The sequence below is a fragment of the Chiloscyllium punctatum genome, chromosome 16 (genome assembly GCF_047496795.1).
Source record: "Chiloscyllium punctatum isolate Juve2018m chromosome 16, sChiPun1.3, whole genome shotgun sequence".
Taxonomy (NCBI): Eukaryota; Metazoa; Chordata; class Chondrichthyes; order Orectolobiformes; family Hemiscylliidae; genus Chiloscyllium; species Chiloscyllium punctatum.
In genome coordinates, this window is record NC_092754.1 from 11,683,824 (window position 1) to 11,707,970 (window position 24,147).

The window sequence follows — 24,147 nt, forward strand, 5'->3', positions numbered from 1 at the left end:
GTAAATTAGTGGATGAATAATTCTTTTCTATTTGATTTCCTAGTAGAGTTACTGTGGGGTTAACTTGTCTGTTGGTATTCCCATGAGTTTGAAGCAGTTTATTTCACACACGCGCCCACATCTTCCAATGGTCAGAGAGTCATTGGAACAGAGTGAACTGCAGTTGTGCATCAGCACTGTGCAGAATCCTTAACACAACTAACCTTGTGAAAATTGCCGAGGACATTGAAATTTGTATTGGTAATTCCCCAGCATTTGGAATCTTCTGATAAAGCAACTTAAAGTCTCAGTCACCAGAGAGTTCTGACTCACTTAAGCTTATTAGTTACCCAGGGAGAGTTAGAGGATTAAAAACATACTGTAACTCTTATTTATCTGAGTGTAACTGGAAAACTCAAATTCATTACTGAAGCCCGGCTCCTCCTCAATTACACTCCCTGACCGCCAACATCATCCTTGACCAGATCCAGCTGAAAACCTCGTCCATCTCAACCAGATCCGGCAAACCCCACCTCAGCCCGCTTTCCCCATATCTGATACTAACCCTGACATCCCACCAACTCCCTTGCCCCCTTCCTCACCTGTCCAACCTGACATCACCACCCTCTCTCCAGTCCTAATACTAAGGTTTGAAGCTTCAGAATTGGATTCTGTTAACAAATTGTGTGTCTGAATTGGCATAAGGATGAAGTTGTGTTTCTGAATTGGTGCAAGTGTTATTATTCCTTGGAACTGTCACTGATGTGATAGCTTCAGAGGTGTTGTACTGAGAGCTATCACAACTAAAGTGCTGAACATTTGTAGAACAAACATTTATGATTGGCTGAAATGAGCATATGTTAACAATCAAATACTCCAACTGACTAATCAGAGTCAAAAAGTACCAGTAGTTACCATGGATAACAAATAAGCCACAGAAGACACAAATCAAAACCATTCTATTTTCTAATCAAAAAGGACATTCTGGAATTGATAAGTTGCATGAACTAGCCAAGCAAATTACTGAAATAATTTACTAAAATTGGGTAGAGTACTATTCACTACCTCTGAAAATATACCTAAGTCGTCAAGAATTTGGATTCAAAATGAAACTTTTTTCCTTACTGATGCTTCACTGTATTTTTAAACTCTTAAGCTTTCAATATATGACCGTCTCCAGGTAGATTGGGTACAGAAGAACCTTGATGCAATCTTGATGGAATGGTATCGCTTTTGAACAAATTTCCTTTTCAAGAAGTTATAATTCTGTAAGTTAACTCAATGAGTGAGAATAAGCATGCAGTGAAGTGAAAGACCAGGTTTTAACATTTTGGAAGGTAAAAACAATGACTGCAGATGCTGAAAACCAAATACTGGATTAGTGGTGCTGGAAGAGCACAGCAGTTGGATGCTGCCTGAACTGCTGTGCTCTTCCAGCACCACTAATCCAGTATTTAACATTTTGGAGATGCATCCTTGTAACTCTGATTAAATGTGCACAAGTGAACATAGAACATAGAACATAGAAGAATACAGCGCAGTACAGGCCCTTTGGCCCTCGATGTTGCACCGATCCAAGCCCACCTAACCTACACTCGCCCACTATCCTCCATATGCCTATCTAATGCCCGTTTAAATGCCCATAAAGAGGGAGAGTCCACCACTGCTACTGGCAGGGCATTCCATGAACTCATGACTCGCTGAGTAAAGAATCTACCCCTAACATCTGTCCTATACCTACCACCCCTTAATTTAAAGCTATGCCCTCTCGTATTAGCTGACTCCATACGTGAAACATTAATCAGTTTTTACACTTTATGACTGCTGACTAAGCTGGTGTATTTCTTACCTTTTTCCATTTTTATTCCTGATTTCCAGCATTATTCTGTTGTATTTATATTCTGTACTGATTCTGTCAATCCAGCACAACAATTCAAATCTTTGCTGCTATTTCCTGACATTAATCACAAAAGTGAAGGCATTACAGAAAGCATTTTGGGACATCCTGAGATCATGAAAGGACCAAAAGTGGCCCTGGGAATTATCAATAATTCTTTTTGACAAGACGAGTCAGGAATGTGATGAAATATTTTCCATTTTCCTGGAATGAAATGGGAATGGGACTCCTTTTGAAGTACAGATATGAGATGGCCAGGGAATTCCTTGTGGACTCCAACGTGTAAGCCTCTCTTGGTTCATCCTTGAGATCATACTCTTTGGAAGTCTGGAATAAAAAAACCTCTTACAGACAGTTCAGTTTAATTTTAATTATCCCCTTCATTTACTAATAGCATCACTGTTACAACATAACACTGATACCTATAAGTCAAAGTTTGGGAGAAGATTTGTAGCTCGGGTGCTCGTTGTTGTGGTTCTGTTCGCCGAGCTGGGAATTTGTCTTGCAATGAGCAAAACTAATGTAGTGTACAAAATCCCATGCAAGGACTGCACAAGACACTACATCGGACAAACAGGAAGACAGTTAACGATCCGTATACATGAACACCAACTAGCCACGAAACGACACGACCAGCTATCCTTAGTAGCCACACACATAGACGACAAGCAACATGAATTCGACTGGGACAACACTACCATTATAGGGCAAGCCAAACAGAGAACAGCCAGGGAATTCGTAGAGGCATAGCACTCATCCACAGACTCTATCAACAAACACATCGACCTGGACCCAATATACCGGCCACTACAGCGGACAGCTCGAACTGACAACCGGAAGCGGCAGAGACAGGCCACTATAAGTGCCGGAAGAAATAGCACAGAAGTGCTTCACAGGAGGCTCCCAAGCACTGAGGATGTCACCTAGACAGGGGACGAAACGTTTGCAAGACAAATACAGAGATATGGCATTGAGGGTGAGTTGGAGGTTTGGATTAGGAATTGGCTGGCTGGAAGAAGACAGAGGGTAGTAGTTGATGGCAAAGGTTCATCTTGGAGTGCCGTCACTAGCGGTGTTCCGCAGGGATCTGTTTTGGGACCATTGCTGTTTGTCATTTTTATAAATGACCTGGAGGAAGGGTTAGAAGGTTGGGTGAGCAAGTTTGCAGATGATACGAAAGTCGGAGGAGTTGTAGACAGTGAGGAAGGATATGGCAGGTTACAGCGGGATATAGAGAAGCTGCAGAGCTGGGCAGAAAGGTGGCAAATGGAGTTCAATGTAGCTAAGTGTGAGGTGATTCAGTTTGGTAAGAGTAATAAAAAGATGGATTACTGGGCTAATGGTAGACTACTTGGTAGTGTGGAAGAGCAGAGGGATCTTGGTGTCCATGTACACAGATCTCTGAAAGTTGCCACCCAGGTAAATAGTGCAGTGAAGAAGGCATATGGCGTACTGGCTTTTATTGGTAGAGGAATTGAGTTCCGGAGTCCTGAGGTCATGCTGCAGTTGTATAAGACTCTGGTGCGGCCGCATCTGGAATATTGTGTGCAGTTTTGGTCGCCATACTTTCGGAAGGATGTGGAGGCACTGGAACGGGTGCAGAGGAAGTTTACCAGGATGTTGCCTGGTATGGTAGGAAGATCCTATGAGGAAAGGCTGAGGCACTTGGGGTTGTTTTCATTGGAGAAAAGAAGGTTTAGGGGTGACTTGATAGAGGTGTACAAGATGATTAGAGGGTTAGATAGGGTTGACAGTGAGAACCTTTTTCCAAGTATGGAGTCAGCTATTACAAGGGGGCATAGCTTTAAATTAAGGGGGGGTAGATATAGGACTGATGTTAGGGGTAGGTTCTTCACTCAGCGAGTCGTAAGTTCATGGAATGCCCTGCCAGTAGCAGTAGTGGACTCTCCCTCTTTATGGGTATTTAAGCGGGCATTGGATAGGTATATGGAGGATAGTGGGTTAGTGTAGGTTAGGTGGGCTTTGATCGGCGCAACATCGAGGGCCGAAGGGCCTGTACTGCGCTGTATTCTTCTATGTTCTATGTAAATTCCCAGCTCGGCGAACAGAACCACAACAACGAGCACCCGAGCTACAAATCTTCTCCCAAACTTTGAACACCTACGGGCGAGAGATGCAAGACAAATTCCCAGCTCGGCGAACAGAACAACAACCTATAAGTCAAGCTGACTGGATTCTGTTAACCCAGGTGAGTAGGAATTGCTCTTCTTTCAAGAGCCCTGTCCAGCTCCTCCGTTGTACTATCAAAAACACACTATTTTTATCCACAAGTTTACAAAGGCGTTACTATCATGAACACAAAAGTTAGCGAAAGCACTGCATGTTCTGAACTAGACAGATAATAGCAAAGGACAATAATTCGGGAGAGAAGTTAATTTATACCGATTTTCATTCTGAGGTCAGAATTAAACATTGTTCATTAATTTCACAAAGGAACAGCCGTGAATGTTATCACTCAGTGTCTTGTTTATACAGATTCACTGATGTTAAGGCAAATGTTCTTAATTATCTTATCCTCCCTGCCATACCATTTTCTAGTGTGCAGCAAATGTGTTCTGTCATTCAAAATTACATTTTAGTCTAAATGTTAAAGGACAACTTTTAAGGCTATAAACTGTCTCACTTACAGTTTTGTCAATTTCAGATAATGTAACTGCAAGCTTTTATTATGACAAGTGTAGGCATAAGAACATAAGACATAGGAGCAGGAGTAGGCCATCTGGTCCATCAAGCCTGCTCTGTCATTCAATAAGACCATGGCTGATCTTTTTGTGGACTCAACTCCACTTACCTGTCTACTGACCGTAATATTTAAATTCCTTTACTGTTCAAAAATCTATCTATCTTTGCCTTAAAAACATTCAGTGAGGTAGCCTCAACTGCATTGGCAGGGAATTCCATAGATTCACAAACCTTTGGGTGAAGAAGTTCCTCCTTAATGCAATCCTAAATCTGCTTCCCCTATTTTGAGACTATGTCCCCATGTTCTAGTTTCACCCGCCACTGGAAACACAACATTCAAAGGAAATTGATTCCATCCGGGACAAAGCAGCCTGCTTGACTGGCATTCCAGCCACTACCTTTAGCATTCAATTCCTCCATCACTAACACACAGATGCACCATTGTGTGTATCATTTGCAAGATGCAGCGTAGCAACTCACCAAGGCTGCTTCAATTGCCCTTTCCAAACCATAGGCAGGGACGATCATCCAATGAGGTTTTAAATGACCTGTTTCTCTAAAGAACAGTGTAAGCCCCTTCAAGACTAGCAATGAGATATGTCAAGCAGATTGAATAATTATTTGGCATCAGTATTTATAGTAGCGGGAAATGATAACAAGTTGGACATCTTAAAAATAACTACAGTAATTAATGAATCAGTGATTCAGCAAAATGAACATTCAGCAAATGTGAGTGGCCTGGCTAGCAAACTGGAAGGGTATCTTGGTCTGGGAAAAAGTGTAGCATATTCTTACCAGAGTAATACCTGAAGTTCAAGGGTTTAACTACAAGAAGAGATAAGTTTATATTCCTTGGAATTCAGAAGGTTAAGAGATTACTTGGTTGTAGTTCAAAAGACATTAAGTGAAACAGAGAGGGTAGAAAGGAAGAAGTTTTTGTGTTAGTTGGGGCAGCTCAGACTGGTAACTGAACCATTAGAGCCAGATCCTAGAGGAATGTAATTATTAAATTAAATGTAATTTACACACAAGTGGGAAATTTATTGCCTTCCACAGTGATGAATTTGGTGACAGGAGATATTTATTTAGGGGAGAGGATGGCTGGTGTTCATTTGGCATCCTCTTACCCCCCGATTGAGTCTATGGTGGGGAGCCTTGGGGACCGCCTTCTTCATGTTGCTGTCAATTCAGGCTCAAGAGTGAGTAATTAATGTCCATTATAAATCTGCCACAAGTAAGCACTCATTAGAGAGGTAGGGACTCACCATGCAGAAAGACAGAAAAGTAAACCCTTTTGGGGTTGCTGGCATGTTTCTGGCTTCCGTGGTTGCTTGCAATCAATGCTCGATCAAGGGACCTGGCATCAGAAAGGGTGCTTTTGAGTGTCTTCCCACTAATCTTACTGTCTGGCAATTAATATGATAGACTTTCCGATAAAGAGGGGTGCAGGAGTCTTTTCAGTGGCCAAGACACCCTTTGTCCCATTAGTTATTGCCCAAGGGTTAGTAGAAATGTGCACACTCCTGCAAATGACAATTAATGGAGATCACTTGTAAATTTTAAATCTTAGATTGATAATTCTTTGTTAGACAACGGTGTGATAGAATATGGATCAATGATATTTTTTTTTAATGAAGGAATAGGCTTGAAGGGTGAAATAGGCACTTCCTGTTTCTACATTCCTATATTATAGATTGTGCTGTATAACTAAGTGTTATGGCCCAACCACACCATGTTGTGTTAATCCTACATTGTTAAGTGTTTGAAATTGCCGATATATATTGTAGAGTTGAAAGAAGATTGTCTTGTACACTGCATGATCCCATGAAATGAAAAAAGTGTGAATTCTTGGGTAACTATGAAACACACACAATTTGATAGCAATTGCTGAGTATTTCCATTGGGTGGTAGTATAAGTCCTGAGTCATGGGAGTTTTTAGTGGTCTCCAATTAGAATGCTTCATGTTCTCAAAACAGTCAGTTGTCTCTTTCATCTATTAATTTTGGGTTTATATATAAAAGCACCCAAATTAATTTGTAGCTTTACTTACTTAATGTGTTACCAAATTACATTTCTCTAACATGGGCCTTGAACTTGCACAGTGCAGTGTTGATGTCTGAGCACTTGATGTGGTAGTATGCAATGCTTTTAATTGGTTCAAGGCTTTTCATTAACTTGTTTGACAAAAGAATTTCTTAAATGTGTACTAGGTGTCCCTGCACTGATGTTTCACCAATCCCAATTGACTAAATTATGCACATTGCAACTAAGAGTGATGATGGGTGGAGTTCCTATTAAATATAAGAAAAAATATTGACAGCTATCCCTGAGGTAACTGAATTGGATAAATTTACTAATTTAACTTCAAATTCTTGATCTCTTTTATGTCACTTACTGTTTTTCTTTGTCGCTACGCCCTCCACTGCATTATCCATTCTCTGCAACTTATTACAACTTTCCAACCAATCTCCAAAATTCCCTAAAATATTTCTCTTTAATGCCTTTTGTCTGGAGTCCAAAATGCTCTTTTTGATTTCTGATTTATTATCCTTATTTTCAATATTATTAAGTGTTCTAGTATTTTATTTGATATTAGGAAGGTTAAATAAATAGAAGTTGTTGTAATAAATTAATGAACTTCATTTTAATCAAAAATGTATCCCATTCCTTAGAATTTTGTTGCCAAGATTTTTCACCCCAATTTGCTGAAGTTCTTGGTTTGAGGTTTTGATTTACAGGCACTAAACATTCTCTGATAACTCACCGACATGCATTTTCTAAAAAAACAACCCTGATTTACAGGCATTCTTGTAGATTAAGCACAGGAATCCTGGCTAGTTTTCTTCTCCTTAGTCTAAGGGTACTCTGCCTTCATGGACCATGCCTCCTGTTTATGAATAGTCTTGCTAATAAATCAGTTTTAAGAAAGCACAATACTTACATTCTCATGATGTACCACAGTAGCTGCAGAGTTTATTGCAGTCTTAAATACCAAGCCTCTTCCATCAACCATGGAGCTTTTCAGTGGATCTGGGTGCTAGATCAGTTTGTAACAACTTGCTTCTAAACTGTTTTGAAGCTAGTCTATTGTTGAGAATTTTATTCTACTTCCTGCAGTGTTACAGTTCAATATTGATATGGTAGTTGAATGCTCATTGTACATTAAGCATATACAAACATCACCAAAAAGACTTGTTACTTTTCATTGAAGAATGTCCCTTTATAAGTTGTCAGCATTTGATTTTAGTGTGTTGTTTTCTGAAATTAGTATAAACAAAACTTTTTGCGGCTAAGACTTTGAATAAAATTCACTTATTTAATTTGCACCTGTAACCTGCTGTTGAGATTAGTACTGGGCAAATATATGAATGAGAAGTATTTTACAATGAAAGCAGCACTTACAAATATCACAAGAATGACCAAATTTACTCTGTATTTTTTGCAGCTGCTTGTATCTTGTTCGTACCAGATTCCAATCACTCAGTACCATGCATTCACTGACCTACCAATCTTGTAACAATAATCAATTCAAAATTTTTGTCCATAGCATAGTCCCTATGCATCTTTACCTCATCCTATTTCCACCATTTTATCTAGCTTTTTATGCCTTCCTGCACCTGTCAGTCCTCCAACTCTGGCCTTTTGTGTATTATCTGACATTGTGCATTATCTAGTAAGTCCATTTATATTGATCCATGATTCCTTTTTGAGCAATGCCTTATTAAACTATGATGGTTTTTGGCATTGTGTATGACCAATGACCCTGTAAGGCCAATTAGTATCAGTTTTAATTTTAATACTAAAGAAAGTTCTCATCCTCATATCTAAGTCTCTCCATGACTTTGCCATCTCCCTTCTGATATCTGCAGTTATCCAATTCTGGCCAAATTTCTTTTTCTCCTCCTGGTAGGTGGTGTCTTCAGCAACATAGATCCTAAATTCTCGAATTCCCTCCCTTAACTTCTCTGCCCCTTGACTTTTTATGTCTCTTCTTTGAAGTCATTCAGTTAAAATCTAGGCCAAGCTTTTGGTTACCTGTCTTAATCTCTTTAAGTTGCTTTGTGATGAATTTTATCAGATAATGGTCCCATGAGGCATCTTAGGATGTTTTACTATTTAAGAGTGTTACTTAAATGTTGTTGCTGAAGATCTGGATCACTCACTTGGCATTGACATTGCTTGTGATAATCTTTTGCAATATATGTAACTGGCCTCTTTGAGCAGGTGGCAGGTGGCTCAACTTTTCTACACAATGAGCAATCAATTTTGTTTTCTCATTATTATTTCAATTAAATCACATAAACATTAAAGTGTAATAGCGCAGAAAGAGGCTATTTGGCCCATCATGCAAGTACCAGCTCATTAAATTAACATCATCACTAGTGCCAATCTCCTGCTTTCCCCCATAAACTTGTATGTTATTTATATCTAAATAATCATTGTATGCCCTCTTGAATGCCTCAATTGAACCTGTCTCCACCACACTTCCAGGCAGTGCATTCCACACCCTAACTTCTCCATGAGTGCAATCATTTCGCCTCACTTCACTCGTGCTTGTTTTGCAGATCACTTTAAATCTACCTTGTTCTTGTTCCGTTTACATGCAATTTCTTCCCAGTCTGCTCATGATTTTTAAAACCTCCACCTGATCTCTTAGCTTTCTTCTCTTCAAGGAGAACAATCCTAACTTTTTCAATTTATCCTCATAACTGAAGTTCCTCATCTTTGAAAACATTCTTGTGACACTTTACACAACTTTTCTAATTGGATCTGCCGAGGCCAATTCGACTGGAGTTGTACCTCCTGGAATAACCAGTTAACTTGGGCTATTTTGATTCCAAGAAGTTTGACTCGAAACATTAACTCTGTTTTTGTCTCCACAGATGGTGCTAGACCTGCTGAGTTTCTCCATTTTTAGGTTTAGTTTTAAATCTCAAGCATATGCAGTTTGTTTTGTGTTTTTTTTTAAAATAGTTTTGTGTCCACTTTTGAATTGTGAAAAGTAATTGGTTGAGTACAGATTCTGTGTATCTAAGTTTGTCTTTTACCTGAAGGGAACTTTTGTTGAACAGAGGGAAAGTGTAAATTGCTTATGGCTATGTATCTGTGGCTAGTAGTGGGAGAGGTTTGAGGCCAGGGATTCAAAATTTCATACAACATATTGTCAATGTCATTTATTAACTTCTCAGAGTTTATCCCAAGACTGGCTATTACAGTAGTATACAGAGAGAGATTTTTCAGTAGTAAATGATTATACCCTCTCTGTCTGAAAAGCACAATACACTCAGCTGTCTGTTGACCTGACGCATAGAATTCTTCCATAACTACAGCAGTTACACGGGCAGATGCTTACTATTGAATAAGAAAAAGGCCGCAGTCTGCAGCTTTCTGAGGTAATTCATTGGTGAATCCTGGAAATTTAATGTTAGGCTGAGGCATTCAGAAAGCATTATGCAGGGAAGAAAGGGACCCTCTTTTTCATTATTAAAAGTTTGGGGTAGTTTAAGTGTTGCTGAAGCAGTAAATAAAGCTGGTCTCATTGCCGTAATGGGTACTTTTCTTATTATTACATTACATTAGCTCCAGAGAAAGGCTATCAGCCTCTGATGCTCTGTTGTCAAGGCATTTTCTTCACAACACCACAGCAACTTGCATCTACATAGTGCCTTTGACATAGTAATACAAGTCTTAAGCAAGATTTGACGCTGCTGTTACCCTTAAGGTTATAGGATTGTGTTGATTCTTTTCATGCCCTCTGCACCATTGGTCATAACAGATATTAAATTTAAGCAGTTTCACGTAGGTTTTAGACTGTACTAGGTTTAGTATGAGAAACAATTTAGCCAGTTTTGTTTTGTCAGCAAAGGGTAGTTTATTACAAAAAGCACTTAATGAAACAAATATGTAAAAATTATTGACAAAAAGGGCTTAGTTTGTGCGAAGATAGATATGACTTGTATTCTAACATTCCAAATTTAACGAGGCAAATATGAGAAACTGAAAATGATGGTTGGAACACACTTCACCGAACATATCAAAAAGCAAATGTGATCAGACACATTCCACAAATTTCTCAACAATTCCCTCAGATATTAGTGACACGTAGGTCACCAAATCTCATTAAAATTCCACAAGGGATTGAAGTTCTTCATTTACAGTGATCTTGCCTTGAAACTTCCTCAAAGCCACTCTGCCAAGGACTCTGTCAATCACTACTCACATTCTGGTGGTCCACCTTGCCATCCTTGAACTCCTTGCTCTCCTAGACTTTTTGGAAATTGAGCCCGAGCACTTACTTGCAGGCACAACTCCCAGCTTTTCACAAGTGGCTCACATCACCAAGTCAGCATTGCACATGGTTTGTTTCTTGAACTCTAATCTGACTTGGTTGTACAAAGTAAATACTGTTTGTAGGCTTTCACCCCATTCTGTGCTCTACTGATTGATTAATTCTGTACCAGCTTCGATTGAGCCCTTCGCAGCTTCCTCAGCCCTCACTACAGAGATCTATTCAACTACTTCAGGACTTCTGAGTCCCATGTTTCAGTCACACTCTTTCGTACATACACACATATGCACACACGCACATGCACACATGCACTACCCACCCACCCACTGCCTATTGCATTTGAACTCCTGTTCAATGACCCCTGTACTGTCCTGAATGACTTCTTGAAACCTTTGAACCATGCCTTGTCTTTATTGATAGGCAAAGTTTAACATTACTAATATTTTAAAACAGTCAAATGTAGCATCTACGGAACTGCCTGTACCCTGAATTGTTACAATATTCAAAGTGCTGGCTCCTGCGTCAACAGTTGATACACAAAAAGGAATTAATCAATTAATCACTGCTCCCATAAAGAAATAGTGGGCAGTCAACATGTATGGTTCAAGGAAAAGAGTGGGATTGGGAGGTGTAGACAGTTAGGGATGAAATTCCAGAGCTTGAGCCTAGACAGCTGAAGGTAGGCATAAGGGGCCTGAATTGAGGAGTGCAGAATTCTTGGAAGGTTTTGGGGATGGTGAAGGTTACAGAGATTGGAAGAGAAGAGACCAAGGTGAGTACAAAGTTGAGGACTTTATTGCAGATATTAATGGACCATTATGAAATTCGACGCTAGCTATCTGTCAAACTCCTGTTGTTTTATTTATAGTTTATCTCCGAACCTTTTTTTTGTGCTGAAGCTGTATGTTTCCAGATAGCTTCACAAATACTCTGTGTACTGCTGTGATTTAGAATTGCGCTGCACAACATAAAGACATTGGTCAATTGTACCTGGTTGGAATACTCTTCCTCAGATAGTGGAATGAGAAGTTTTACATTCAATTCAATAGGAAAACAGTGCCATGTTTTTATCAGCATGTCAGGAAGTGTGCATCAATAGTGCAGCACTCTCTTAATGCTGACTGAAATATGAACTTAAATTAGGGTCTAATGTTCTGAAGTGGAATTTCAATTCATAACTTTCTAACTCAGATGAAAGTGCCAGCTCTGAGCAAGTTGATGCTTACACTGCTGCAGTTTGGATACAATCTGCCAAAATAACATGGTATATCTGTGTCAAATGTTTATATGATACCATGGTGTTACTAGTGTTGTGGAGAACAATGCAAGAGTTCTGAGAAGTAATTGGTTGACCATAAGTTGGTGCTAGGTTAGATCAAGACCAGTAGTTGTTTCTACAGATGAATGAAAAGCAAACCGAATTTGATAAGAGGAGCCATCACTGGTTATGCTGTTGGTGATCAATGGTTTATCTTCTCTGCTTTTATTTCAGGAACGCTGTGTTGCTGTATTGGCTCGTGTGGAGCGCACAGACTTTCTCTCACCAATGTCCATTGGGGATGTAGCTCATGTCAGTGCGGAGATAACCTATACTTCAAAGCACTCTGTTGAAGTCCAAGTTAATGTCATGGCTGAAAATATACTCACAGGTAGTGAGAACAGAATTTTTAAATAATAACCTGGATAAGCTTTGTTAATGCTTTGCTTTGTATTCACTCTGCCTGTTTCTCTCTCTTTCTTTAACAAAACTGCCTGCTGAGAGACCAATGCAAATTGTTTTTGATGGCATTCATTCTGTCCCCATATTTTTCCTAATGAATAGGTGTGGTAGATTATCTATAAAAATTCAAATGTCCCTTCATTTCTGTGATGCTTGAATTGTCTGCTAAACCTGCGTGCCTTGTCCCAAAAAGTTTAAGGAAACAGCCTTATTTTGATGACCTGACCAGTTGAAGCTACAATTTGCTTCCATTATATAGAATTCTGTTCCAAATGTTTCCCCTGACTTGAGTCACGTTACGCTGATTCAAAGTGAAACACTGGCAAGGTGTCCAAGGTGGGAGATCATTGGAATAGTAGCTTGTAGCATACGTCAGGCAGTCCTGGAGTTACACATTGAACAAATAAAAGCCCTAAGAACATTTTAGCTATTGAATTAACTTCACAGGCAACATACTGGCAAAGACGATGACAACATCCCAGCCATATGGCAAACTGAAAAGTTAAGGATGTAATCAAAGAACAGAGTCTAAATTACTTCATACTATTTTTAGCAATCTGGTTACTGACTTGAAATTAAACTTTGGCCTGTGCTATTTCAATGATTAAGGTCGCACATAGGGAGCACTAAATCTCAATATGAGAAATCATAAATGTCTTGAATATATAAGGTAGACAAATTTGCTCATAATTGTTAGAATTAGGGATGAGAATGTATAATGAACATAATGGGATAAAACTCATTTCAGTAAAAACAATTACAAGAAAGGAAGAATAATTGAATCTCTGCAATGTAAAAGCAGATCATTCAGCCATTGAGTCCACACCAACCCCTCCTTCCCAGACCCACCCCCTACCCTATCCCATGGCTAATCCACCCAGCTTGCATGTCACTGGACACTGTGGGTCAAACTAGCATGGCCAATCCATGTAACCTGCACATCTTTGGACTGTGAGAAGAAACTGGTACACCCGGAAGAAACCCATGCAGACACAGAGAGAATGTGCAAACTCCACACAGACAGTTGCCTGAGGCTAGAATTGAACCTTGGTCCCTGGTGTTCTGAGGCAGCAGGGCGAGCCACTGTGCCACTCCATCTCACTGGTTATTCCATTTTATTCAGTTAAAAAGATTTTTTTAAGTGCAAGAAATTGCCTAATGGAGGGTTGTGTGCATGTATGCATGAACACCATGTGCACGCATGCAGGGAGAGTATCATCTAACAACTTTGTTGTCCTTATCTTCCTCCACTGTATGTATGGATTCTTGCTGATGGTCCAGTTCTTGGACACCAGATGCATTCTAGCACCAGACCCAAGGAGCAATTATTGCTATTCCATGCTGAAAGTATTACATCCAACTCTGCAATAATCAGAAATGGAAACCAGAATTATTTGACTGCATCCAGATACCCAAGAAACACACCTAACTAACACATCTGTTACTTTTCAATTAAGTTCAGCCTACTGAACTCTGAGTAGACAATGAAGCCAAGATTTTGTACTCTGCATAGTTCAGCTACATGGCAATCACACAATCTGAAAGTTGTAAAACATTGATATATAAATCAATCTACAGCTCAAAAACCAACTGTGTATATTTGTAAGTAGTACCAAAAGGATACAATTCCTATGAATTTACTTCCACAGGTTATGGTTTTCTGCAACTGTTGACATAATTGATGTATAGGTCATGAGGTAAACAATGTACACTTTCCAGCAGTATTCCCTTTGTAACGTTCAGAAGCTGAAATTTAGTGATGTTTCTTTCCTTAGCTCAGGGCACTCAACTGCTGGGATAACCCAACTCACCTTTGAACAGATTGAATCTGAGACATTCTGTTTGTCTCTGGTCTATCCTTTTTAAAACTTTCATGGAATTCAATGCTATTGGCAAAGCCAGCATTTGTTACCCCACCCTAATTAACCAAGATGATACTGGTGAACTGCTGTGTTTAACCACTCTAGTACATCTGGTGTAAGCATACACACAGAGCTGTTAGGAATGAAACTGTAGCAACAAGTGGTGGGATAGCAATACAGTTCCAAGTTTTACATGTTACAGCTTTCCTGTGCACTTGCTACTCGTGCTTCGAGGTGATAGATGCCCTGGGTTTGGAGGCTGTTGTTGAAGGCTGCTGAGTTGCTGCAGTGCCACATACTGCTGTTACTGTCCATCAGTAATGACGGAAGTGAACATTTAATTGGTGGATGGTGTGCCAATCAAGTGAGCTGCATTGCCCTGCAAAGTCTTTGAGTGTTCCTAAAACTGTCATCATGAAGGCAAGTGGAAACTACTCAATTACATTCCTGATTTATGCCTTGAAGATGATGGAGAGTATGTAGGGATTGGAGCAGTGAGTTACTAGCCATATAATTCCCAAGTATTTCCAGTATTTATGTGGTTGGTCCAGTTAGGTTTCTGGTTATTGGTAACTCCAAGTTTGTTGATGGTCTGGATTCAGAAAAGGTAATGCCACCAGATATTGAGGGGAGATGGCTGAAGGTAGAGAAGAAACACAGATAAATTGCTAACATTTTAAAAAAAACTTTAAGCTGAATTTCCGATATTGAAGTGAGGCTCTGATACTCAGCCTATAGTTTGAGCCTTTTCCTAAAGCCAATGTGCATGAGAATTAGGCAGCCCAAAGCAGTAAAATTTAATATACTGGACATCTAAAATTTTTAAAAGGTTGAAAATTTATGGCAAGTTAGCTAACACCTGTAAAAGGGAAAGACAGTTTTGGGTGCCTACCTCTCATGTAAATCTGCCTTCTGGAAGATACTGTTTTAACTTTGCAGCACTGGATCCAGATATGAAACAATTCAAATTACAAGCCTATCAATTTAGATTTATAATAATATGTCAAATTTCATTTCATTTCTTGACATAGGTGTTGCTTTTAAACATTATATCAGTTGAATGCATTAACAAACTTTGTGCATTTATCATTGATCTTTTATCAGTACAGATATTTTCTGATCATTTCCAGCTCTCAATAAATTTTACAGTATTGCAGCATCTGTATTCTCATCCACATGCACCTAACCTTGAGACTAAATTACGTAAAATGTTTATTTACAAGGCAACTTGCTTTAGACTGTACAGTACCAATTCTTAATGGCCTTCACTGCTATTTGTTGCCTTCAATAAAGGAGACAAATTGTAGGCCACACATTCACTAACATCAAACCATAAACATGTTGGAGAGTGTAGTTACTCAGTACTTTCTTCCTTGTTTGTCTATGAGGGTTGGCAATCAGAAGAGTAACTTCTTTGTTTGTAATGGAAGAAATATGTGGCGCAGACACAAAATCCTCTTTGCATCCTTTGTATAGACACAGTAACCTCACTTATCTCGTTTAATTAGAAAAAGCTTATTGATTATCTTCTGTAAATAGTTTTCCTGCAACACGTGTTGTTTCACAATTCAAAGTTGCTCTTGTATATCTCTTCAGGAACATTTTCACATGTATTTATTTGTTGCAGTCCTTCATCTTGGTAGTGCTTTTGGAATGTTCACCTATTTCAGTGCCTGTGAGGATCTGACTCGTCGGGTTGCAGAAATGACAAAACCTAGTACACTCCATATCTAGTATACTGAGTATAACCTTCTCAATATGAGTGCACTGCTTGTAATTTAGCTTACACACGTGGAAAAAACATTGCATTTAAAAGGCAGCACGCTGAATGAAAGTGGTAGATTCTGATCTGCAATTTGTCAATCTTTATCCTCAATACAACAACAAGCTTCCATGCTGGACCAGAACAGTGTATCTTTGTGTCAATGTGGCAATCACCTGGTGACGTTTCAGTGGGCAGAACGTTATTAATCTGAAGCAACTGTGTGGAGTTGGCCATAAACGATAAGAGAAAAAGTGCAGCAGAGTCAAACACAATGTGTTTCTTGAGCAGAAATTGTCAACTAAGTGTTAAGGAATTTGAGTGGAATGAACTCTTTTCTGTAGTGTGGATTAAAAAAATGACAAATTGAATGATCATGAGCACTAATACTTCTGTCTTAGGAGATATCTTTAAAATGTTTTATGTTTCTGTACTGAATTAATCTTCGTATACAGAAGGAGATCTTGGAGTCCTTTAAACGTTGAGGGATGAATGAGTCATAGACAAGAAGGAAAATGATTAGGGATATTAATGAAGCAAATATATAAGCAGGTGATTGGACTTAATTGATTAATTAATTGACTGGGTAGAGGATTTTATGGTGCAATGGTAGTGTCCCTATTGCTGATCCAAGTGACCCAGATTCAAGTTCCATCTGTTCCAGAGGTGTGCCATAACATCTCCGATCCGGTTGATTAGAAAATAGATATGTAAGAAAAATTGACTGTGTAGATATGAAGGAGAAAGAGGTGGGATCAGTGAATGACAGAAGCTGTATAACTGAGTGGTTAATAATCTCTATCTGTGACTGACTGACTTATTTATATATATATGTATGTATGTGAAGATTGACAAGGGATGGTGAAAGCATGGTGAAAGGTAATGGCTTCATGAACCGTTTGACAACTGACAAAGTTGAAAAATTGGGGTGCTGGACAAGATCAAACTCTAGAGAGTTAGAGCTGAATGGTTGGATGTGTGGCCACTGACACTGAAAATATTAGAAGGAGTAATGAAATAAAAGTAAGCCAGTATCAAAGAAGCAGAGATGTTTTCAGTGACATTTGGGTGAAGGTGATGGTAGATACCATATATAGGAAAGGATAAAGCTGTGGAAGTATTTGAAAATGCAGACTAACAATGGTTAATCCTCTGAGTCACATGGGCTGCTGGAGCTTGGGAAGTACAGGAAAATTACCTTTTGTGTAGGTGAAACATAACATTCTGACCTATTTGTACTTGATGAAAAATGGTATAAGAGAGGTTGACAATCTTATAGTGATTAAGACACATTTGACAAGATTGATCAAACAATGCACAAATTTCTTGATCAGAAATGCAAAGTCTTCACTATGTATCTAAATTATCATAAGTCATAGCAGATTCAAGAAGAATACTTATACTCAAATCCATATGTGAATGATAAGTGTCATTAGGAATATGTGATGGCAAGCAAGGGCCAGTGAAGTCCAACACTGTGCAAACCTGCCTGAAATGCACAGAATATTTCAGCACGCGACACTCTCTCTGGACCAAAACCAAGTTGTTTACCCCCCCCCAACCCTCACCCCCACCCCAATTTTAGGTGAAGATAACAATAACTTTTTCAAAGAAGGTATAGCTATCCAAGACCTTTGGTTGGAGCACTATCAGAACCTTCTCAATTGGGAGTCAGTGTTGTCAGGCAAAACGAATCTCTTAACAGCTTTGGAGATCATTGGAGATATTTGGATGGGTTTCCAATACTTACTAATATACACATGGCTATCCAGTATAAGAATAATAACAAGCTGCTAAGATACGCATGGCTATCCAGGATAAGAATAATAATAAGCTGGATAACAATAGTACAGAGATCTATCAAGATGATGCTGACAAAAGCTCTCACTCAAACTCTCAGGCTTTTCTACAAAAATCTGGAGAAACAAAGATGATGTCTTGCAACATTTATAATCCACTATTGTTTGTTTTTAAGAAAGGCAATGTAACAATTTTGAGAACAGTAAAGGCATTTTCCCTTTGTTCACTGTGGGGAAGATTCTCAAAAGAAACCCCCTTGAACAGTCACTTATTTGTCAATGAAATTCCTGCTGTGGAGAGTAACATTAGGAAATAGACTTGGAATCCTGGATCAGAGAGACTCCTTCAAAATCCAAACAAAAAGATTCCTGTGACATTGACATTTATAATGTAATGCAAAGTACAAATTTATTAAACACTGGCCTTAAAAAAACATAATGTGCAACATATTAAAGTCGAATATAATGCATCTGGAAAGAATTCCAGTTATTTTGTATAGCAATGTTTTTAGTATAGCAATGTTTTTAGTATATATTTGATTTTCCCATATTATGTGTCTAGTTAAATTGAGAGCACACTTAAAATATATTGCCTTCAATATATTTACATAATTAACACAGCTGGAACTTGTACACTTGTTAAAATATGTCTGTCCAAAACACTATATAATACTACATCACTTTGACACTTCTTACAACTAGCAACAGCATTTTCTTCACAATTTCAGTTATTTGCACTGATGATATTTAGTGAGAGCCCTTTTATATAGTTTTAACAGTTTCAAGGAAAGGAAGAGGTGGAATTCTGCAATTTTGAGGTGCCACTAAAAGAGATGGTGTGATGAAAGCAGAGAGAGAAAAAACACTTGCTGGAGAGCCTGCTTGGTATTCTTAAATCAAAAGAAATGACCATAGCAGATTGATTAATTGAAAATAAATGCGAAGTTTTATAGCTAGAGTGAAAGCTTCTAATGTATGCTTTTGTCTACCTGAAATATGAATTTGGAAAAGCAGTATTCATTTTTTTGAGATAACACAATGAATTGATATGGTGCAACCAGAAACAGATGCTTTGCAGTTTATGCATTTTAAGGAAAATGAATGGTGAGTCCTCTATCCACAGGTACAATAAGATCATGACATGTCTTGTGCTAGCCCCAATGCAATGCATTGTAATATTGAGTCAGATTGGCTTCTGGAGTTAAACATTAACATTATATCAGGTTTGCTTATGCACTTTGGCTCAATCCATGAATCAACTGTGCACAATCACATTGCTCTAGTTCCTGAGTCAGGACTTCTTTTCTCTTCTTGGCTTGTTATTGCAATCTCTAAGGTAGATCATTAGTGCATTAAATATTGTATGTATCTTGCTCTTGACCTAAACCATGTCATGCGGAAGGAGACCAAGTGAATTGAGGCTGGAAAGATTTTTCAAGAAGTAAACATCCTGCTGATTCTTCTGACCTAAGTTAATCATGACTTGTGGCATTATATTAGTTTTGCTAGCCTAATATAAAGATACATTGTCCACCTTTTTACAAAGGTGAATACCTTCAGTAGTACTTTCAACATCTCTGCAACTAGACCCATAAGCTTATGAAATATTGTTGCCAATATAATGTTTAATTGTACAACATCTACATGCATGTCTTTGATATGCCTTTGTCCTCCATTTCAACTAAAGTGACTCCTTCTAAAGGTCAGGAGAATATAAAGTTTTTTGCTATAATCCTGCACAACAATGCTAAACTATACCGTCTAATTATTAATGAATTACTGATTCTTGATTCTGTATAAGTAAATGCTCACTTTTATACCTTGAAGGCAGCCAGCACGTAAGTAAACATTGTATATGCAGTTCAGATTTCTGCCATCCACCACCACCCATGGCCCAAAAGTAGAAAACTATTATATAACAGTGCAAAAAGAAGCACCAAGTGTTTGATTGTCAGAAACTAGAAAATCTGCAATTAAAACTGATATTTAATAGTGGAGAAGCAGTAGGGAATGAGAGAAATTGTAAAATAAATTTTCCTGAGCACTTCCCTTGAAGCAATGTTTTACAGCAACTGACAACAGAAAATAATCGGAGCAGAACTTATTCTGTATGTCTGTCATATCCAATTAGCCTCAAGTTTCTAGGGAATGTGTTACATTCTGTGAAGAGGACTAAAATATACAAAATGGGCATATCACATATTTTTGTAACCCACCCACCTACGTCATTTTATTGCTGAATCAATTTGACCTGTGTAGCAAATTCTCTTTTAAAAATAAAGATATATTTGGGTGGTCAGTGACTGCACTTTGAGTACTTCTTAAATTTTTGATCAGTCAAAAGAAATTAAGGGTGAGAGCGGCTTTTGGTTAGCTGGATGTTGTTCTCGAAAGGAGACATGCAACATTTCCATATTGTTGCTATAGATACCATCCTGTCAGGGTTGTTTTGGTTGGGTGTGATGCAAATCTCATTCCCAAAAGCATACTGTCAGATTCAGTTTGAGTCAAGACCCCTGTACATTTTTAGCTACATGTTATTATTATTTTGTGGTAGACCAGAAACAAGAAATGGATTATAAAACTTACCATTCTGTTTCTTTCTTTGGCATTTTAAATATGTTTTAAGATGGAGAAAGGTTTGAATTCCAGCAAAGTTCAATGATTAATTAGAACAGGTTGCCATGGAAGAGTCAGTGGATGAAATTTGCATATAAAAATGAAATACGGGGGACGGCTTAGAAATGGAAAGAGACCCTGTTTAGTATTTGGTATCTGTTTTGAACATTATAGGTACATATATTATGGTTTTATGTTTGTGTTGCACAAACAGGTTGTTTAAAGATCCTGAAATATATTTAAAAAGGCAACACTTTTTATCCAATATAATTTTTCATTCTGTACATCTGGGAGCCTAGATCATTTTGTAGGTAGATTTATCTAAATTATGATTTTGCCCTTTAGATATAGTAACACCAACACCTTCACTCACAGTAACGTATCAGGAAAAAAATATTTTAAATATAAAAATATTTGGTACATCACAATAAGTAAGATGTTCTCTCAGAGTTATATATCAGTGAGATTATAAACCTGCTGCAATAAATGTCTTTTTGACTACATACAATCCACAGAAGAAATCATTCTTCCAGAATGTTCAAGGTACTCAAATCCTTAGATTGCTACGAAGGCAGGTTTTAATAAAATAATTCCCTAATAAAATTTGTTGTCTATTTGGTTATAAATATTACAGAATTTATCAATTGAAACATCTCCTGAGTCACTATTATGCAGGGCAAAAGTTTCAATCTGATACACTTTTACAATTAGCAGTCAGCAAATAGCTGAAATATTTGTTAGAATAACTTTATTTTCTCATAAAGATAGGAGAAGTGTACTATAATAGGAAGGGGGTCTCAAATTTCATGGCTACTTTTGGTTGGAGACAGCATGATAATTTATTGAAAATAAGGGGTGTTCAATGTACAGTTCCATTTTGATTTGTCTTCAGACTTTTTAATTGAATGCTTTACCCTCTTAAAAGCCAGCATGAGATTTCAAGGACCTGCCTCAGCCAGTTGCATGAAGAACTTAGCCTAGTTAAAGAATGAAGCTCAGATTTTATCTTTTTTTAAGGACAGTGAGGCAAAGCTTTCAGTAAACACTATTATCACAATGCAAACAGTTTAAACAATGCAACTGTCAAAACATAGTTAAGGCTCACTTCTAATTCATAACAGTGACATGTTTTGATGTGGGAATGGGTTGCATGGCAAGTCAACATTACTTTGAGGATTGACAGCAAGACTGCCAGTCCCCTTTTCAGTAATGGATATGTCCTAAATACTGACAGTGTTAAAAACTTACAGGTTGAGAAACTAACAGGGTATTGTGAATCACTGTGTCCATGTAGCTTCTGCCACTTGCATTTCTCAGTGACTTCATAATAAATCCTTTCAGTTAGCATGTGAACATTACCCACTCCACCTCACACCCCCAGAATTACCTTGAAATAGCACTACTTCTGACTCATCATGGGAAACCCATGAGTTAAACAAAATTACACGCACTATTCTTATTTAAGAATAATATCAATCTGAGTTTTTCTTGGGAAATTTTTTGTTACTCATTTCTCAGTGCTTGGGTGAATAATTCCAGCTTGTATTAATGTGCAAGACAGTGGATTGAAAGGAAGAATTACTTTACATCATCTTTCATTGCTACTTTGCAGCAATTGACTAACTTCTAAAGTGCAGTCATTCCTGTACTGCAATTGATGAACATAGCATAGTCCCACAAATAGAAATGAAACAAATCAAAAGGTAAGAACGTGCATTTAAGTAGGGCCCTTCTTGAGTTCAGGGAATCCTACAACTAATGATGTACCTTTGAAATGTTGTCACTTTTGTAATGCAGGGAAATGCAGAAGAAAACTTGCTGCAGCCAATTCCAACAAACAGCAGTGGGACGAATGTTCAAATAATGTGTTTTGGTGACGGTTGTCAGGTCAATATTAAATCGAGCAATTCGTGAGCTCCCTGACTCTTCTGTGAATAACAGCAGAGAACTTTACATATTGAATTTTGTTTCATGGCTCATCCAAAATGTGACACTACTGACAGTGCAGTACTCCCTCAGTGATACAGTGGTGTTGTCTTAAGGAGAAGATCCAAAGCTTCTCCAACCTATCAATGCCTTGTTCCTCATAGAGTCATAGAGATATACAGTGTGGAAACAGACCCTTTGGTCCAACTCATCCATGCCACCCAGATATCCTAACCTAATCTAGTCCCATTTACCAGCACCTGGCCCATATCCTTCTTACCCTTCCAATTCAAACCAATCCAGATGCTTTTTAAATGTTGCAATTGTATGAGCCTCCACCACTTCTGTATGGCAGCTCATTCCATACACGTACCATCCTGTGCGTGAGAAGGTGCCCCTTAGGTCCCTTTTATATCTTTCCCCTCTCACCCTGACCCTATGCTCTCTAGTTCTGGACTTCGCCACCCCAGGAAAAAGACCTTGTCTATAATACTCTATAAGGTCACCACTCAGCCTCTGATGCTGCAGGGAAATCAGGCCCAGCCTATTCAACTTCTCCCTATTGCTCAAAGCCTCCAACCCTGGCAACATCCTTGTAAATCTTTTCTGAACCCTTTCAAGTTTCACAATATCCTTTCAATAGGAAGAAGACCAAATTGCATGCAATATTCCAAAAGTGGCCTGATCAATGTCCTGTACAGCTGCAATATAACCTCCCAACTCCTATACTCAATGCTCTGACCAATAAAGGAAAGCATACCAAATGCTGCCTTCACTATCCTATCTACCTGAAACTCTACTTTCAAGAAGCTATGAACATGCACTCCAAGGTCTCTTTTTCAGCAATACTCCCTATGACCTTATCATTAGGTCTCTAGAACCTTTGTCATTTATCTTTCCTGTATTTTCTCTAATGCTTTCACATCCTTAAAAATGTAGTTCTCAGTATATTCTAATGATCTTATCTCTAAGCCATCTGAATAATTGTAATACTAACTAAGGATAAAGCCGCATAGCCCGACTGGACCATAAGCTGCACTCACATTACAGAGAAACTACTGATGGTAGTTTAACCTCAGGGTCACTACACCTCAGGGGAGTGGAGCAGTTGAGCAGAGGAGTACCTTTCATGCGAACTTTGGCTGGTTTGTGAATTAAAACCATAATGTTGGCATCAGTGCATTGCAAACCAGCCGTCAACCAACTGAACTATCTGACCCTCTTTCACAGTTGATGCCATGATTGACCTTAAAAAGACACTGCATCATAAAGTCATAGAAATGTACAGCATGGCAACATACCCTTCAGTCCAACTTGCCCATGCCAACCAGATATCCTAAATAAATCTAGTCCCGTTTGCCAACTTTGGCCCATAACCCTCTAAACCCTTCCTATTCATATACCCATCCAGATGCCTTTTAAATGTTGTATTTGTGCCAGCCTCCACCACTTCCTCTGGCAGTTGATTTCATACACACACCACCCTCTGCTTGAAATATTTGCCGCTTAGGTCCCTTTTAAATCTTTCCCCTCTCACCTTAAACTGATGCCTTCTAGTTTTGGACTGTCCCAAACCAGGAAAAGACCTTG

The 24,147-nt window shown here is 38.5% G+C and overlaps 1 protein-coding gene across 4 annotated transcripts in view; it reads left to right on the forward strand.

Annotated features, from left to right (window-relative positions):
* acot7 (acyl-CoA thioesterase 7) overlaps positions 1–24,147 on the forward strand; it is a 301,602-nt gene that overhangs the window by 32,529 nt on the left and 244,926 nt on the right. For all 4 annotated transcript variants that reach the window (XM_072586226.1, XM_072586223.1, XM_072586225.1 and 1 more), the window contains one exon: positions 12,362–12,518. In XM_072586226.1, coding sequence (XP_072442327.1) covers positions 12,362–12,518 — 157 coding nt within the window. The remainder of the gene's footprint in view (positions 1–12,361; positions 12,519–24,147) is intronic.